This window comes from Notolabrus celidotus, chromosome 21 (genome assembly GCF_009762535.1).
Source record: "Notolabrus celidotus isolate fNotCel1 chromosome 21, fNotCel1.pri, whole genome shotgun sequence".
In the NCBI taxonomy this organism is placed as follows: Eukaryota; Metazoa; Chordata; class Actinopteri; order Labriformes; family Labridae; genus Notolabrus; species Notolabrus celidotus.
Genome location: NC_048292.1, coordinates 16,480,633 through 16,499,464, shown reverse-complemented (window position 1 = coordinate 16,499,464; position 18,832 = coordinate 16,480,633). Strand labels below are relative to the sequence as shown.

General features: G+C 39.0%; 1 protein-coding gene across 9 annotated transcripts; it reads right to left on the bottom strand.

Moving 5' to 3' along the window:
• Positions 1–710: 710 nt before the first annotated feature.
• cpsf6 (cleavage and polyadenylation specific factor 6) lies at positions 711–17,741 on the bottom strand. Of its 9 annotated transcripts, none has more exons than XM_034673318.1 (12): positions 17,590–17,728; positions 13,275–13,484; positions 12,945–13,048; positions 12,149–12,294; positions 11,739–11,933; positions 10,721–10,828; positions 9,309–9,807; positions 9,031–9,158; positions 8,781–8,934; positions 8,372–8,570; positions 7,948–7,970; positions 711–1,879 (listed from the first exon to the last, which is right to left on the bottom strand). In XM_034673318.1, exons 1-10 carry the CDS (start codon positions 17,647–17,649, stop codon positions 8,384–8,386), a joined length of 1,791 nt encoding a protein of 596 aa, XP_034529209.1. In that variant the 5' UTR covers positions 17,650–17,728; the 3' UTR covers positions 711–1,879; positions 7,948–7,970; positions 8,372–8,383. The 9 variants fall into 9 exon arrangements, with proteins under 9 accessions (XP_034529209.1, XP_034529213.1, XP_034529210.1 ...); XM_034673322.1 differs by having other exon boundaries at positions 9,043–9,158; positions 11,739–11,912; positions 17,590–17,724; XM_034673319.1 differs by lacking the exon at positions 7,948–7,970 and having other exon boundaries at positions 9,043–9,158; positions 17,590–17,741.
• Between the last annotated feature and the right edge of the window lie 1,091 nt (positions 17,742–18,832).

The window sequence follows — 18,832 nt, the reverse complement described above, 5'->3', positions numbered from 1 at the left end:
AAATGATTGGAATGAGGTTTGTGTCCACATGTCTTACATTCATCAAATATTGATTGAGATGTAATATTCAAGAGATGTTCATGATTTGGACTTATGTGATGGGTTGAGGGAAAACAAGACAAAACAAAACAAGTAAAACAAATCTTGAAAAGTCAAACAAGAAATTCCAATAATCAAAAACATAAAACAAAAATTGATTAGACTGTCAACAAAGGAATATTGTGGATCATTATGCCATGGGATGTTTGAGTGTTTTATCAACCTTTAACAGTTTTTCTTTTGATACATTCATTAGAGACAAAGTTGTTAGTTTAATTTCTGTTTCGAATTATTAGTCTGCAGCATTTTTAGAGCAAACAGCAACAGCACTACAATCCCCCTGTTGAACACTTCTGTAGCACCACCAACTGTAAGATATCCTCTCAGTTTTAAAGATCATAACTTTGACCTTCTAATCCATGATGTGAAAACCTGCCCATATGTATTATATTTTAAGAATTTTCAAAGACAAAGTAAAAACATACATAACTCAGTGCTTATTGGCTTCACCAATAATCTTCAGTTGTTACAAAATACAAGTTTGTATCACAAAATTTGGACTACCCCTTCAGTTCAACACACACGCAAGACATGAACATGGTGACTGCTTTAAAAGATGCATTGCATCAATACAGAAGATTAAGTGTTGTGCTCCAGATTCTGTACCCAAATTGAATTTTCTCACGTATTGTTTAAAAGTTTCTTTGGAGTTACAAAAATAAACATACAAAAACATGTTATGCCTGGAAGACAGGAAACACACTTGAGATCTCAAATTTTCAACACATGGGATGGAGGTCTAATCAACGGTCTAAACATTTACTACAAAGGTGGCTGTGATGACTTACTCTTAGTATGAATACATTTCACATTAACAACACAAAGACATCACAGTTTTGATCAGGATAAAATCCTGCTAATGGCTTTTTAGAGTCATTACACGGTAACAGAAGACCCTACCCGCACCACCACAATACTTGATAATGTTCAAAGTGCAGCATGAACATGTACACCTTCAGTAAATGTAAACTTTCAAATGATACAATCATGCGGTCGTTTCTACCCTGTTATTTTTTTTCATCATTTTAAAGAACATAAAATAAGAAAAAGTCAATGGTTCAATTTCCTGAAACAAACCACTTTATAAAACTGCTAAAATGTGAATGTAAGCTAATAAGAAAAGCAGTTTGCAGTCAAAAATAAACATTTAATATAAATGAGGCGAATGTGAAGAGGCCAACAAATGCATCAAATACCTCAGTAAACATTTTTTATTACAACACCATCTAGTTTTTAATCAAAAGCAGAGACATTTACAAACATACTAACCATGAAAAGAATAAATGAGAATGAGAGGGAGGGGTGGAGAGAAAACATCAAACATGTACCCTATAAAAACTGAGCTTTAAACTGAATGTACACAGCACAGGAAGCAGAGGGAAAATAAAAATAGGATGTAATGTTTGTGTCTTCTAGTTAGGGACTGTGTGGGCTGTTTGTTGTATTTTGCAAAAAAAAGCATCTCACGAGTAGTCATCTTCATGTCAAATAAAACATCATAAAAATAAAAGAGCTGTTTGGAAAGTTTCTTTTCTTTCATCTTTAGTTACCATAAGTATAGAGGTTTGGATAACATAGCCTTACACAGGTCAGGGTCTCCCATCCACAGGCAGACAGGATAAACAGACAGAGAGAAGGATGGGTGGAGACGGAGAGGAGAGATGAAGGGGTGGAGGAAGAGGTGGTGGTTGTGATCCTGTCCGGTCATGCAGGGTGGGGAGGTGGTGGCGCACTGAAATCCTTCCTCTTTGTCCTTCCATCCATCCATGATCCTCGTGAGCTGAAAGGTTTCAAAACGGAGGGTGGAGTTTGGTTTCGAGGCAGCCCAACAGTGAACACTTTCCCCCCTCACCATCAAACCTCTACACTACACAGACAGTGCACACCAGGGCTGGGATCAATCCACCGTCACTGTGAGTCAGAGAGGGTGGAGTCTGTCCAAGTTCACTTACTGAAAGTCTTAGTTTGGACATTTTGTTTTTTTCCAGGAGTAATACGGTGAGACTTCCTGCATGAACATTATGCGTTTGTAAATGCTCACTTGGCAGTGTATATCCCCCAACCCTAGCATAAACACAGAGAAACATGCAAGCTTGAACAGGAAGTGTCTAAAAGGCAAGTCTGAAACCTACAAGTACATACACAAACCATAAATAGAACAGTTCTCAACTGAGTTACGCCTAAATGCAATTTATTATTGTTGCCAAAACATGGAACTGAGATTGGTTTCATGCATTTTGCAATCAAATCATAATAGCTGTTTTCACAATACATGTATCTCTTGGCAGAAGGTACAAGCATGTAGGAAATATAGATTTAAAAACTTTGGAAAGCTACGTTTAGCTACTGACAGTCTACACCGTGTACTGAAATTCAAATTCAACGATTGACCTCAATCAAAAAAGGGAAAACTAGACGACAAGACGTAGCCTTTTGTGGCAGCTTCATTGGGCCTGATGTCAAACAATGTGCCTTTTACTTTACAGGATCAGTTTTGCTGTTTGTAGCATTGTATCCGTTAAATGTGATTTGCAGAAATCATTACATTTCTTGGTAAAAAAAGGCCAAAGTACTTTTGTGGAATTGTACTTCCCATGTTGGATTATGCTGTTATCATAACCCAAAAGGGCAAGACAGCACTTGACAAAATATCTTAAGAATTAGTTAATTTCCTATCAATAAGTTAAAAATAGACCTGTAATAGTTTTAGATTTAAGCATTGCCTTGTTAAGCTTTTTTTTGTTTGTTTAACAGCTAATTTGACTTTTATTTTCTATCAGCAACTTTAAAAAAGTTTAGCCCTAATATCAATCAGGAAAAATGTGTCAACTGTGACACCATAGAAAAAGGTTCATGATTGGGTGAGACACAACCCGTATATTTCAGAGAAATAAGTAAACACGGGAGTAAAAGACACAGAAAAGACAAATAGAGCTGTGGATATAAACACACAACTATAAAGCACATTACGGGACAGCACATATTTTTACATGTTTATTTTATTTTATCTCACTGGGCACCTTTTAAATAGACTTTCTTTTACTTTATTCTGGCAGTCTACACATAATGTGATTGAAATGGATGCAATAATTTGACCTTACTACTGAGAATGTCACAGACAAGCATACAAAGAACAGATAACTGTTCAATTGTAAATGGTAAAATAAATAGTCTTTTACTCCGTCAACAACGATCCGCCAACTATTTAAGATGTTTTCATCAAGTCTTAACAGATATGTTCAACTTAGCGTGGAAGCTTATTTAGAGAAATATGTATGGAAACTTGTATGGTATGGTTATTATAAAGGGTCAAATGTATTAGGACCTCAACAGTCTTACCTAGAGAAAGGTCAAATGAGGACACATGGTCATATACTGATCATAGATTTGACTGCATACTGAAATTTGATCTCTTTGGCTGTGTGGTGTGTTTGAACTGACGAATGGCTACAAATACATACAGCTTAGTCAACAACAATATTTACACAACACAGCAATCAAACTCAAAGGTGACCCCTCACCACAGTATTATATATAAAGGGGTGATAACATTCAGGACAAGTTGAAACGGGCATATCAGAACTTTTCACCCTTTACATTTTATGCCCAACACATTTAAATTGTCTTTTTTTTCATCAAAGATTATTATAGTTGTAGTTATAAATTAACTTGAACACGTGTGATAAAGTGCCAGCTAATAGAGCATGAAGATGAAACAGTGTTCAGAGTCAAACCAGGGTCAAGCAGTTCATTGAGTACTCTCTAACCTGAGAAATCTACAAAACAGCCTGACATGTGATACTTACCATTCAACATCTAAACATTCTTCCTGTGTTTCAGAAAATGATTTAAATGACGGAGAAAGAAAATGTAAATTTCAGAAATCTGCCAAGTTCTACAACAACCCAGGAACTAATATGTAATGCATTACAAATGCCTGCAGCTAAGCCAAATTACTTAGAAATTAAAATCCTTATCCCTAGAGGCATCATAGCATGCTACATATTGATGTCACGTCCAACAAAAGCTCAATAAGATGTAGGGCTGTCAACGAATATTCTAAATTCGAATATATATTTGAATATTTAAAAAAAACGGAGATTCGATTGTGAAAATTAATATTCGATTGTGGAAAAAAACACATCTGCGGCTGCTTTGTGAGTGGGCGCACTGCATGACGGGTCAGGGACAGGTCACAGGAGTCACACATGCACAGCGTGAAGCAGACGGCAGAGAGAAATCTTTCCGTCCTCGGATCCTCAGTGCGCTCTGAATGCGTCTTTTCCTCCACTGGGAATATAGTGAATAAAAAGAGATCTGGTCTCTTCACGTGTGGACTGTCTTGTGTTTTTGGCAAATAACCTGTCAGGCCTAAGACCCTACATTGACAGTGGACTAAAAGAGCCCGACCATCAGTGACACTGTGATAAAATGCAGCTTTTCCTCTTTTTTTAATAATAGCGCCAAGAATGTAAGTGGACTACTTTTTCGTTTTTACCTTCAATTAATGTTAATAATATTTGCTTCAATCACTGAATGAAGCCTGCCTATATTAGGGACAAGAGTGGGGACCTTTAATTGCTCGCACAAGTCTTGTTCAGCACTCACTCAGCGCATTACGCACAGAGAGGGGAGGGGGGCGAGCGAGAGGTCTACGGTCTTAAAAGTGTTAAGATATAGACCATTAGGTCATTTACTTGTTTTGTAATGTGTAGGTATGTTAGTTATGGTAGTTATGTCTCCTTGTATTAGTTTGTCCACCTGTGATTGACATAATGCGCAAATATAGATATTCGAATGGTTCGAACCTATGGGATTTTTTTAGAGCGAATATTCGAACGTCATTTTGGAGCAATTTTGACAGCCCTAATAAGATCGCTGTGATTTCTGCATGACTCATTATACAGACGAGCAAATAAAACTGTTTGACCCTGGTTTAACATGAGCAAATATCATGACTGTTTGAAAAGAGGAGGTCTGTGATCTCAACAGAAACAGACTGAAGAGACAGAACAACATGTCATTTCAACTGAGTGCAAACAGTGTACATTCCCCCACAACAGGTACAGGGAAATCAGTGTTATATTATCAAACAGCCCAATCGCTAACAATAAAAGCAATTGGCTTAATTCTCGGTTATTCCCTGATAACAATTCTTTAGGCCATCAAGACTGTATGCAAAAGCAACTTCAGTCATTTCATCAAGAGTGTGAGACACATTCGAGATATCACCAAAAGTCATCAAACTTTGTGCCCACCGAGAGTCTCTTATCGCACAGTATTTACTCATTGGATTTGAGGAGACTGCAGAAACTTCTGTTGCAGTGTTAGTTTCAGGCTCAGGTTACATGAAAGTTTTCATTTTGAGCAGTTACCACATAGTAAATATGAACATTCCTTTGACAGAATAAGAAAACGTGTGCTCCATTAAGAGGTTCCCAGCGGACACAAAGTCTTACTTTTCCGTAAAAATACCAAAATATAAATACAGGATTCAGTAACTTCAGCCATGGCTGTTGACAACACGTTACATTACTCCTCACTATTTCGTCACACTACAAAAGACTGACAGTTACTCTTACCATTACTTGCATTGTTTTGTTATGGCCTGCTTCAGAATTCAGCAACTCCACAAATAACAACACCCCACTTAATATTTCTCAGTATGAGGGCACTAAAACACTCACATGTTTAAATAATTGGTCTGATGTAGAGAACATACATTCCTTCTCCTTTAAGACATCAGGTTATCACCAATGAGTTTAGTTCATTAATGAAAGTTCTTCAAACTTTGGGGAAATATTATTTGGGGTGATGAGCAATAGTACAGAGATGCGGTGAGATCCCTGTAACCGACTACACCCTGCTCTGCATGGACCAGTTCGTACAAACATTACAGACCCTGAAGAACGTCAGGACGTCATACATCGGTCAAACAACATATTTCAACTGCAGTTCCAAAACTTTACAAAAAACCATTTCAACATGCAGATTGCAATGGAAGAAAGCATCTTCCCACATAATTACAAAATCATTTGTTCAGCCCTACCAAGAGAATCCATAAAAAACACCAGTGAGCCTGACAAGTACCTGCCTGAAATAATGTGGCAGCAACACACATCTGTATTACTTGTTTACATGATGGTATCAAGCACTTTCAGACATGTTTGTCTCAAACTCATCCAGAAAATGACAACAACCAAACAGCCAGCAAAACACATTGTATCGGAGCCAGAACTCTAAAAACACACTTGCATTATCTCTTACAGACCTGGGATGATTTATCATTAAAATACAAGACTGCGACCAAGACTGGAAGTATTTCAATTTACACTGAAGAGACACAAAAACTAAGTATTACAATGTGAATTTCTTCACTGCATCAGTCAATATCAAATACAAAACAGCACATGATCATCAATGACATTAAGATGGCTAAGATTTTCAATCAGTTTATGTATTCAGTTCAATAACACGTTTCTCAGAGATGAAAATATGTTTCTTTTTTTTTTCAGTTAAATTGAACCAGGCAACAAAAACAATTAATGTATGGCCTGGTGACACAAAACCTACAACAAGGTGTTCCTTGTATAAAATTTCCCATCATAATATTAAATGTTTACATTTAATTAAGTTCTGCCGACAACACATTTGTATCAAACTTCTTATGCATTGATCCTTACAATTAACATATTGGGAATCAATCATTTAAATTTAGTGTCCAAACTGCCCTTATAAGACATCAAGTGTTCTTAAGGCATCAACACTGGGAAATCACATCTTTGGAGTTACATCACATGTACTTTTTCACGTTACCTCAACATCTTACATTGAGGTACCATAGTTCAGAAGTTAGCAACAATGAGCTGCAAAACATTCAATTTGACAAAAGTAAAATGTCAGCTGATAAATCTGACATGCAAACATGGCACCAAAACATTGGCAAAATTGTGTCTTAAAATCAAAAGATGTTAAATGTTCACCTCTCATAATCATAATATAGTAATGATTTTTAAATAACGTTTTGAACTGGTGTTCACAAATTTACAACACAAATCTGGATGGAACATTTACAAAGACTGAAGTGGTCTAAAAATCACTTTTTGAAACATTCTGGAAAAATACACTGATCTGAACCCACAGAGGGCACAGAATGCTGGATCTGTGCTTAACTATGTCATATTTGACTGGGCAACACAGCTCTTACCGATCAAGTTAATTGGTCGAGGAACTTTTAATATGACACACCAACTCAGCCAAACATTACACTTAAAGAGCTCAAACTCACATATAGAGAAATATAAGTATGTATGAAATGTTGATACTCAAGCCAGAACAATGATCAACATCTATTTTTGGTCTAAAAGCCAAAGCTGCTGGTAAAAGCAAAAATGTTATCGTGTCCACTTTTGATGAATGTTAAGTATTTGTGTTCTTCAGAGAGTTTCTACCAAAAGGAAGATATCCAAACACGTACTAGTTGGAGGTTGTTATTGCCTTCTGGCTATGAGAAGTTTATTTGGCAATTTTTATTTCAAAATAAAGAAGTGGCAGACACATTTTGTAGTTTACCAGCTTCAGAGGCGTGTAGGCCAATTAGTAACTGCAGCCAAAAAGCCAGTTTCAAATATTTATCAGCAATTTGATTCTGACACACACAGTATTGATACAACTTTTAACCCCCCCCCTATATATGAAGCAGTACATTTAATGTGTATCACACACTCAGGGACCAAATACATATTGAAACAAACATGATAAAGAAATCATAAAATTATAAGAGCAGCACTTACCTTAAGCTTACCTGTCACCAAAGGTTGAGTTTCAAAAAATCTCTTCGTTGCTTACCTCGTCTCTCCTTCCTCTCTTTTCTAATATTTAAAGAGGACATTCAAAGTGACCCTATAGTCATACTATACTGCAAATCTGCCTTAGCTTGTAAGCTTTAGCCAGCTTCTTTCAAGCACAGAAGAGACAGCCTTTTATGGCCTACATGCAACCTCTCTCATGAGAACAGACACGCCTGTACTGTGTAGATTTGAACAGTGTGTGTTATGTGCACAGGTAAGCCTGAGAGCTAGGTTAATAGCACGACCTAAACTCTAATCCAATGAAGAAGAGGGGAGCTGAGCAAAAGAAGCAGACTTTTCTTAACTCAGCCTGGGTGGTTTTCTTCTTCTGCAAAGTAGTTTGGGTTATTTGAGACTGACCTGGACAAGCTGAGTCCAGGACTCAGACAAATAATAAGTGTCTAAATTTGAGTCCTACCCACCTTCTTTCCTCTCTAGCGGTGCCGGTACTCCCTCTCCCTCTCTCTTTCACGGTCTCTGTCCCGGTCCCTCTCGCGATGGCGGTCTCGCTCCCGGCTGCGCTCTCTGTAGTAGTCCTCATGGCGGTCACGACTGCGGGACTTGTGGCGTCGACTCTTTTCTCTGGAGCGGCTGTGGTCTCGTTCCCTGGAACGCTCTCGCCTGACAGAGACGTGGAGAAGAATTGTAAACTGTGTTCCAGCTCTTTGTGTATGCAAGTTTATTTTAATGATTTCATGTAAATGTAATCATCCCTATAACAGCAAAGTGTTGGGTAATAAAATAACATTAGTCGCTATTTTACAGCCAAACCAAAATGTAATGACTCTTAAACAATGCCTCTCATGGCATCTCACTAGATAAAAATCTTACCTGGATGCAGAGCCATAACTTTTAGACTCGATGCCGTGAAGACAGTCCTGCAGGGAACTGATGAGAACCTTACAGCGATCATCTGCTGACACTTTGGACTGCTTAATCAGACTGATGGCCGTCACCAGGGTCTCTATAGCACTGCCATAGTCCGCTGAAGAGAGCACATGGTTGCGTTAAGCTTTAACTGTCATCTAGTATTTTTGATGTAAAATCGGTGCGTAATTATTTGGTATATATGATGGTTTACTTTGTTGGTTACCTGCACTAGCATCAGACACCGCTCTGGAAATGGCACTGGAGGAGATGGCTCTATTTCTGTTCATGATCTCCTCAAACTCGGCCTCACTCAAAGGAGTCCGTGACGCCTCCATTTCCCTACGAACACACACAGATCATAGCATAAGTTGAGTTTAGGACATAAAGCAGACAATGATCTCTCTGCTCCAATCAAACTAGCAATAAAAAGATTTAATCAGAACAACACTTCACACTAAACACTCAGCTTCATTACTCGTTTGTTCTTACCGGCCTCCGGGACCATAGTCCCCTCTCTCATATGGAGGCGGGCGCCCGTATGGGTCGTTTGGTCCAGGGGGGCCTCCTCTGTCGTTGGGTGGCATGTTGTTGTTGCCGGGTGGGGGGAAGAATGCAGGGTTGACATGGGGGGCTGGTGGTGGTCCTCCAGGTGGGGGACCTGGCATGTGTGGAGGGGGCGCCAAAGCCATAGGGGGACCAATGGGGCCTGGGGGACGAGGAGGGAAGGGTCCTGGGGGTGGTGGGCCTTGTTGAGGCGGTGGGGGACCAGGAGGAGGGCCGTAACCTGGAGGAGGGGGGCCTGGGGGCATGGGTCCCATTGGAGGCTGGCCAAACTGACCGGGGAAGAGAACAGGGGGAGGCGGCCTGTCACCACGATTTGGGGGACCAGGGAGGGGAGGAGGGAGGCCCTGGCCAGGGGGTGGAGGTCCTGGAGGGCCTGGGGGACCAGGTGGACCTGGAGGGGGACGTGGGGGGCCCTGCATTCCACCTGAAGAGAGCACAAGAGAAAAAACATAGGCTCGTCAAACAAAGAAATGCTCCTTAGACTAAGTTCAGAGGGTCCTACTAACAGTTCTGGGTATGAAGACTTTTCAATAGAAAACATACATGGCAGGTTTGAAACACAAAACACCAAAAAGTCTAATGATCAGTAAAGCTCTAATTTTCATATCCTGTAGCAGTCTTTCCTGCTCAAATGTAGATGCAGCGTATGTACTTAGGCATTTGAGAGAAGGGACAATGACACAAACACAGATAAAGAAGAGCGAGCCACAGCTACATGACAAAACCTTCAAAATAACATCAAACAGGACAGCAACTTAAATCATAGTGCAACAAAAAAGATGGGATTCACACAGGAAATATTATTGTACGCTGGCTTCTTTAAAAGCTGGCGCCTTGCATTTGATACTGGATTCTAATCGCTAACTAATAATTGATGGATGCAATGATATGGTCTACCAAGAATCTGAATTTAGCATGACGCGCTCAGATACCTAATGAAAGATGCTTTGTTAGCAGTCACATCTTGATTTGAATCCCCAAATGAAGCTGCATAGAAGAACTTTACAGGAACTTCATCATAGGAAGTCATTTCTGACATTAAGCCGTCGCACATGCTTAATCGAAATAAAGTTGTTTGTATTCAAACTAGATTTGAATCACACATTCAAAATATCATTTGTTTTATCTTCAGTCCTGGAGGATGTTTCATTATTTTCCTTGCTTTGAGTAAGGCAGACAGCATGTTATGGATCTAACTTCACAGGGGTTTAGAGAGTTTAAAACTCAGCTGTTTCTGGGGCAGTTAACCAGACAGAGTCGATGGAAAAACTGCTACCGATAAACAGCTGAGAGTTAGAATAAAAAGGCGATCAATCAAATCAATCGAGGTGTTTCACCTCTGCCACGCCAGCTCCCGTTCCTGCCCCCTGGCGGGAAAGGATTGAAACTGATATCCATCAGAGGGCCATCTTGGTGCCTAATCAGATCTGGTCTCATCCCCGGGCCTAATGGGGAAGAAAGCAAACCAATCATAAGTGTTCCCTTTATAAACTCCCACCTACTAATCTAAGGCCTTACCCACCCCTGTACTGTGGGCGCACCAGCCACTAAGCGAAAGAGGAGAAGGTGGGATGAAAGGGGGAAAAAAAGACGCAAAAATGGGAAAAAAGAGAAAAGCTGGAAACTCCATTCTCTATTGCAAGTGAAAGGCGGCCAATCCAAGATTTGCAAGGAGTGTAAGACTGGCAGCTTGCCAACTAAAGCTTTGAGTAAACTGCTTTCCAAGCAACACCTTTACTGTGAGTAGAAATTCACAGCAGGTAGAGGATTATTTGTTTAAATGGAGGTGAAGAGGGACAAGGAAAGCACAAACCAGAGGGAGAGGAAACATGCAAAGGAGAGGTTTAATGAGTGAAAGATCCCTTGCAGAAACGCACACTCCAATAGACCAGCCTCAGTTTCATGCTGGTGAGCACAGTTGCAAAGCCTGAACTGTTCTAAAAGAGCAACACTTCCAGATAGAGAGCAGGAGGTTCAATTCATTTCAGGGTACGCTTTTAAATGTAAAATACAAAGAGATCTTTTAGTTCCAGATCTGAAACAGGAATCCACCAACCCAAAAACCTCAACAGATGAAGCCTGCGACCACTTTACCAATATATACACATCGGTTTACAAACCTCGTCTTGTAAAGGAAGAACTTCATTATTCTCTTACTCACAGGTTAGTTAGAAAATAAATATTCTGTTCATTTAAATACGGTTTAGATATTAACCCATATGTACAGTTAAATTATCACAACTATAACCTCAACTGTCTATAATGTAGTGTCTAACTCATGCATGATGACACAATAATACAGCATGTTCAATTTAAATTTAACCATTGTGTACAAATAGGTGATGCCAAACTAACCAGGGAAATGTGGTGGTGGCCCTCCAGGTCCGGGTGGTCCAGGAAAACGGTCTCCTCCAGGTCCGGGTGGTCCAGGGAATCTGCCTCTGCCTCGACCCATAGGGAAACCTCCACGAGGACCTGCACCAGGGGGGCCAGCTTTACCTTCTCCGGACATCTGGCCCGACTGGGTGCCTGTAAAGTTACCAGAAAACACTAACTGAGTTTTATATTTTGTGGGCAATAAGAAAAACCAATATGATTGTATTCTGTTCACATTGAAGCCCAGTAGGACCCCCAGGTTTATATCAACATGCACATGTGACTGTAAAGTATATATCACCAGTACTTCTTAAAAACCAGAGTTGATTAAGCATTTAGCTGAAAACAGTTTAAAAATGTAATATCATGTTTTCCCTTATGCTACTTACTTTTGCGTGACTGCATCTCAAACTGGCTGAGGGACTGTTTGTTGCACGGCGTGACGATGGGATTCTGACCATGGAGCTCACGCTTTGAGAGCAGCTCCATTAACTTCCTGGATGATGCCTCTGAGCCCACACACACCAAAGCAAACCTGTGAGGAGGAGGAGGAGGAGGAGGAGGCAGAGAACACACACAATCAGATTCAAGCAAAACAAAGGTAAAGTGAGCTCTTCTAAGTCCCTTCTTAAAACATACTTTTATCACAGAACCTTCCCAGATTTTATTTGACTTTATTTTGTTTTAACCGTCTTAAGAAATATATTTTAAAATAATTGTATTCCTTAAGAATTCTTTGAGGGGAATTTAATGTCTTTTTTTTGTATTTCTTTATCTTGACTTGTGTGTTTTTATGATCTGCCTGTTTTATTTTGCTACCCATGTGATGCACTTTCTAACTTGGTTTTTGAAAAGTGCTCTACAAATGAAATAAAATACAATAAATATCATTATTATTATTATTATTATTATCATTCGAGGGCCTTTAGTCGTACTTTTAAGAGTCCTATAATTAATAGAAGCATGGCGTCTGACTTGTGCCAGGCAAGAAATTCAAAAATGTACTGCTCTGATCTAAACTAGCAATTTGCCTGGATGCATGCAATAAATAAATACTCAAAATCCCTCTAGTTACCCAAAAGCTTCATGTCCAAATAGGCATTAAAATCTCAATCCAAAAATAAATACCCTTGTGTGGAGCTGTTTCTTTTGTTTGTGTTGTATGTGATTAACAAAAGACCTCACCCTTTTGACTGCCCGTTGGCTCTGTTTTCAAAAAACTTGATCTCCAGCACATCTGTGATTCCTATCGATCGTATGGCTTCTGTCAGGTCCTCATCTGTTGTCCACTGCATAGGAGAAAACAGTAGAAAGTACATTTAGCAAACAGCTATTTTAAAACTTGCAAATAAATCTGTTGGTCCACATTTGTCAAATTTAAAACTTCATAAAAATGTAAAGAAAACAGAAAAAGCTACCATTACTAATTACAGTATATGGATATGACAGCTGCTATTCAAATAGATATTCCTCTCCACACTTTCCAAAGACCATGCATAGTGATCTGATACCCACCCATGTGAGGTTTCCTATGTACAGAGCTATCCTTTTGCCTGTGTAGGTGTACACCACATTTGGGGGAGCGCTCTTCCCTCCGTCTGAGCCACCTGGTGCGGGCAGTGTGTCCAGGTAGTCGCGATCTTCTGGAGCGTCACCATTGTTGGCTGATGGGGATATTACATCATCATACAAGTCGATCTGTTCGTGAACCGGATAGTCGGCTTCCTGTAAATCACAATTAGGTGAAACATGTCAGACAAGTTGACAGACACAAAAACAAAACATCATCAACTGTTTTGTTTTGGTGGTATTACTTCTTGGTCTCTTGTTCAGTTTACTATTAACAAAGACACTGGTCTGCTTGTCAACCTCAAAGTAGTTGTTAAAATTGTGTCTTAACAACTAAATAGTTTTTTATTATATTCATTTAAAGCTGCTGTTGGTACTCGTGATATAAACATCAGTTCAGAGAGAGATTTCCAATGTCAACACTACCTCTTCCCTCTCTGCTGCCATAACCCCGCCCACATAAGATCGTTGTGCGCGTTTTATGAGGAAGTAGTGGCTTCCCAGCCAATCAGGGCGACTTAGTGGGGCCGCCACTCGACCAATCAGGACAGAGGGTTGGGGAGTAGCTCTGATTGGTCCGTGATAACGGGAACGAGGGGACTAATAACATTGCTTGATACAAAGGCATTGGAAAACACAGATTTGGCCATAATCTCGAATTACTCCACTCACCGATGAGTACAGATGGGCATTATGACCTTTTCTCCAAACCCAGCAGAAAAAAAGTAACGTTTTTTTTACACCATTCCTACCAACAGCAGCTTTAAGTGCAACCTTAGTATCTTAATACACTTTAGTCATATTTTCAGTGCATGTGATTATAATGGTGCAGATGATTCAAAGGCTATGTGCAGTTTGTTTCCTGAATACATGTATAACAAGTTGCTGCTTGGTCTTGTTCATTTAATTCTGACAATCCTGGGGAGCATGGAGACATCCATGTCAGGGGTGCATAACCTGGCCATAAGCAGACTCGAGAGCAAGATAAATGGACATTTTTGGACAAATTTTAATAATCTGATGTTGCAATAAGCATGTCTTAACCCTCCTGTTATGTTATGTATCAAATTAACCCTTTTTAAAGTCTATTTTAGGCAATGTATGCCTTCCAAACCAGCTAAATGCAGCATAAAAATCTGGGCAGCATGTGACAGAAGAGGTGTCATGTTAATTTATCAACATCACTTCACACACAAAAAAAACAAACATTCACAATTTAAAATAAAATAAACAAAAATGAAGGTCATGTCAAACTATTGTATTTTTATTTAGGTCCTTTCAATGTACATTAAAAAAAGTTTTAACATTTATTTAAATGAAAAACAAGTGAGTTATCCTCATTGAACCATGATCTGTGAGAATTAAAGAACACCATTGCACTAAATATTGATTTAAATGGTTAGTAATGGAGTTAAAAATTTGATTAAAAAATGTGTATTGGGATTTTTTGGGGGGTTCTGACACTTTTGGATAGTTGAATATGCCCCAGGTCAAATTGACCCAGAAACATTATTGCTGTTCCAGAGAAACAAACATAACAGGAGGGTTAAACATAAGCCTTGACTCAGCCCTGGTCACCTGGCCCTGGAGGACACGGCTTTCAATAACTGCACAGGCACTGGAATGGATCCCCCGCACACTCTTTCTATAAATCAGTGGATTCATTTGTCCATCGAAATATTGACATTGGAGCTCTCTGTTGATAGGATGAATCAGGCAGACCAGGGTATGCTTAAAAACAGAATGGAGGCACTCAACGTGGCCAGCACTATATTATGAATTAACCTGTTACATTATACCATTGTATTAATATTTGGAATGTGTCAATTCTTTATCTATTTATTTATGTAGGTAATTTCTTCCTGCAGTGGTCAGACTCTTTAACCAATAAATGTGTGTAAGATATGCTTATATTTTACCTCTTTAATTTTAATTGCTAATAACTTTTTAATAATTGTTACTTTATAGGCTTTCTTAGCACTGTCTAGTCTGTTACTGTAACACTTGAATTTCCCCGTTGTGGGACGAGTAAAGGAATCTCTTATGTATTTATTTATTCATTCATTAGTCACTTTTTTTTCTCACTTATTAATCTACCTATATATTTTCCTGACTTACTGTAAATTTAGATTAGCTCAATTAATTGTCATTGGGCATGTCACAGGTACAAGCAATGAAATATAGATTGCATCTAACCAGAAGTGCTTTAACAGGAAATTAAATAAATAATACAGAATATACAGAGTTATGAACGATGAATAAATATAATATAATATGTATCTACATGAGTAACTATTGAATATAACTACATGTATGTACAGGCTATGACAATGGTTATGGTATACATTAGACCAGGGGTTCCCAAAGTATGGGTCAGGACACCAATGGAGGGTTGCAAGATATTTTCCAGGTTATTATTTTATTATATATTTTTTTTAAGTAATCAAAATGTGCTTATTTTACCCAATATTGTAAAAATATTGACAAAGTTTAAGTTACATTTTAAATAAAACCCTGAAAATAAGTACATTTAATTAGTTTTCTGACTTTCTTTGTTGCCAGATGACTCCTAAAGTTAGGGTTAGCTAACAGTTAATTATGTGGGTAAACTAATTTTGAAGTTGAAGTATGACCCAGTCAAAAGGATTTAAATGTTCCTCGTGTGTCTCACACAGGTACCGGCCAGAGGGCTTTCTGTTTTTATGCCCCTAGGCTGTGGAACTCTTTGCCTCTGGACATCAGAACAGCGAGCTCTCTGAGTGTTTCTAAAAGTAAACTTAAGACTTACCTTTTTAATCTAGCTTTTAATGTAGAGTAATTTATTTTATCCCTGGACTGCATTATCAGTATCATTATTATTATTATTTTTATTATTATTTTATTATCATTTTTATTATTTTTATCATTATTATCTAAACCATTGTTTTAACATGTATTTATTTATCTTATTTATTTATTGTGTTCACCTGATCTCGTTAACTCTACCTTATTTTTAACTTTTATTTCCACTCTTACTTATTTTATTTATTTTACTGTGTTGATTTTCTTTTCTTTTTTAAGTATTTCTTCTTTTTTCATGCCTTCTATAATTCTACCATTGCTGTTGTTTTCTCACTGTCTGTTACTCTGTGAAGCACTTTGGGCTACATGTTTTCTATGTATGAAAGGTGCTATATAAATAAAGTTGAGTTGAGTTGATGCAAAATGTAATCACTTCGAGGGACAGTAGGGGTCACAGGTCTTTGGCACCTTTACTTTGGTGGTCGTGGGCTGAAAAGTGTAGGAACCCCTGCATTAGACTACAGTAGTGCAAAGTGATTATAGGAGATTTACATTATTTTTTTAAAGTATGTACATCTGTCTTACAGGTATATTTCTGATCAAAGACCCATGTGGGGGTTTAAAAACTGATCATCTGTAGGCTTATGTTGTCATTTTGTTCACCTGTGCATTGTCATCATTACAATGACATTACTGTATGAACTGTACTGACAGAATGTATTGGACAATCTACACCTGCAAAATCAGTCAAAAGTGAATAAAAAGTGAAATGGAAAAAAAAATGCACAGGTACTCAACACACATGCAGTTAAATGCATCTAAACAATACATGGTGGGTTTAAAACCCACAAAAACAGAGCTCTACTGATGCAGCAGGCTCCCCTCCATGCTCACATGAGCTAACAATGAGCACTGAGACTGCTGCGTCTCTGCTCATATGAAGTTTCACACACGACGTTAAAAACTCAATAGCATTTAATTAACGCCACGTCGGCTCCTGGTTTGATTTCTGAACTCAAGTGGCACAAATAGTGTAACAAAAGCCCAAACAAGGGGAACTCATTCACCATAATAATGTCAGAAAGCAGCTCATGCTAGTTAGCTAGTACACTACGTTTGTTTGGATCGGCAGCCCGCCACAAGCAACGAGGCTGAGGCCCGACACTGTACCTGTTAAACAATAAAAGCGCCTACATTTAGCACTTACTTAAGAAACAAGTCTGTATCTGCAGGTTATATTTATGTTTCTGCGTGCACCATTTGTTCTATTCAACGTCAACAACACCACAGAAGCAACATTTGGAGGCGTTGATTGTAGCAGAGGTTGCAAGCTTGCAGCATGGTGAGAGGGGGGCCTGTATACCAGAGGGGTGTATTAAGAGGAGCACACAAACCCCCCGACTCTAATGTGAACAAAACTATTCACACACACACTCATAAAGCATCTCTTGTCGAATTTAATATAAAACGCAGTCATTACCTGGCTAAAGTCCTCCTCTACGTCGGCGTAAATATCGATGTGATCCACACCGTCCGCCATTTTCCTCTGACCCGTCTCTACTCCGCCTGGCGGTGCAGACAAACACTGAACTACAAGCAAGCCAGTACTACAGAGAGCAGCAGCTGCGCCCCTACTGGACGATACAAGGTATTACAACCCCTGCTGCAGAACAAATTAAAGGTGCAGTTGGTAGGAATTGGGTAAAAAAACAAGCTGCAACCTCTGGTCTCCAAGGGTGCATCTCAAAGCTATTAAAGGTGACATATCATGCAAAATGGACTTTTTAATGGTTCTCTACCTGAAATATGTTTCCCTGGCATGTCTACAAACCCCCCGAGAATGAAAAAAATCCATTCTGCCCCTGTTCTGATTTCTACACCTTTCTGTAAATGTGTGTGAAACGAGCCGTTTCAGACTTCCGTGTTTTTGTTACGTAACAACAATATCCGGTCTGTCACGGAGTCAGAGCTCGGAGCTTGTTCAGCCCATAGACTGTATAAAATAATACTGAATCCCCCCCCGTTTTTCATTACCTGCACAAATGTGTGCTAACAAGGAGCTTAGGAGGGAGGCATGCTAGTTGTAGGCTGTCTTAATAAACACAAAGGTCGGTTTTACTCCCCACGTCTGCAGATTTGAAGATCTAGTGGATGATTTTTATTTATCATGGATAAGTGCTAGCGCTAGTTAGCATAGCTACATAGCTACATGTTCATAGCTGTAGCTGTGTACCAAGACACACGTCGACATACTGGCAAATCAAACAACAAGAAACACAGAATCTGTGACCAATCCTTCAGAAAGGTCCTGCTACAGGCGCCTCTCCATCAGGATCAGATTCTGGATCAGATTCAGAGGGTTGAAGTAACAGGTCTGTGAGCAGCCGTGTATATTCAGCCAACATGTAAACATTAGATCAACGTGCTGGAGAGCCGAGGCACATCCACTTCCTGAGTGGGCGTGGTCAGAGAGAAAACAGAGTGTTCTGAGGAGGACTGAAGAAGAGGGATTTTCAGGCATGTCAAAATCTGATTTCAAAGTGTTTTTTTGAGCATAAACTTTAAAGACATGTTTTGGGGACCTCTTAGACCAATATATATTGATGAAAAAAGCCTGATATGTCACCTTTAAAGGTGACATATCATGCAAAATTGACTTTTTAATGGTTCTCTACCTGAAATATGTTTCCCTGGCATGTCTACAAACCCCCCGAAAATAAAAA

Bases quoted from the DNA above. Each gene is read 5' to 3' on its own strand.
- cpsf6 (XM_034673318.1), bottom strand. From the start codon at position 17,649: ATGGCGGACGGTGTGGATCACATCGATATTTACGCCGACGTAGAGGAG. The intron at 13,485-17,589 runs GTAATGACTGCG...TGTGATTTACAG, and splicing joins TAGAGGAGGACTTTAGCCAG to GAAGCCGACTATCCGGTTCA. The intron at 12,295-12,944 runs GTGAGGTCTTTT...TCCTCCTCACAG, and splicing joins GCCAACGGGCAGTCAAAAGG to GTTTGCTTTGGTGTGTGTGG.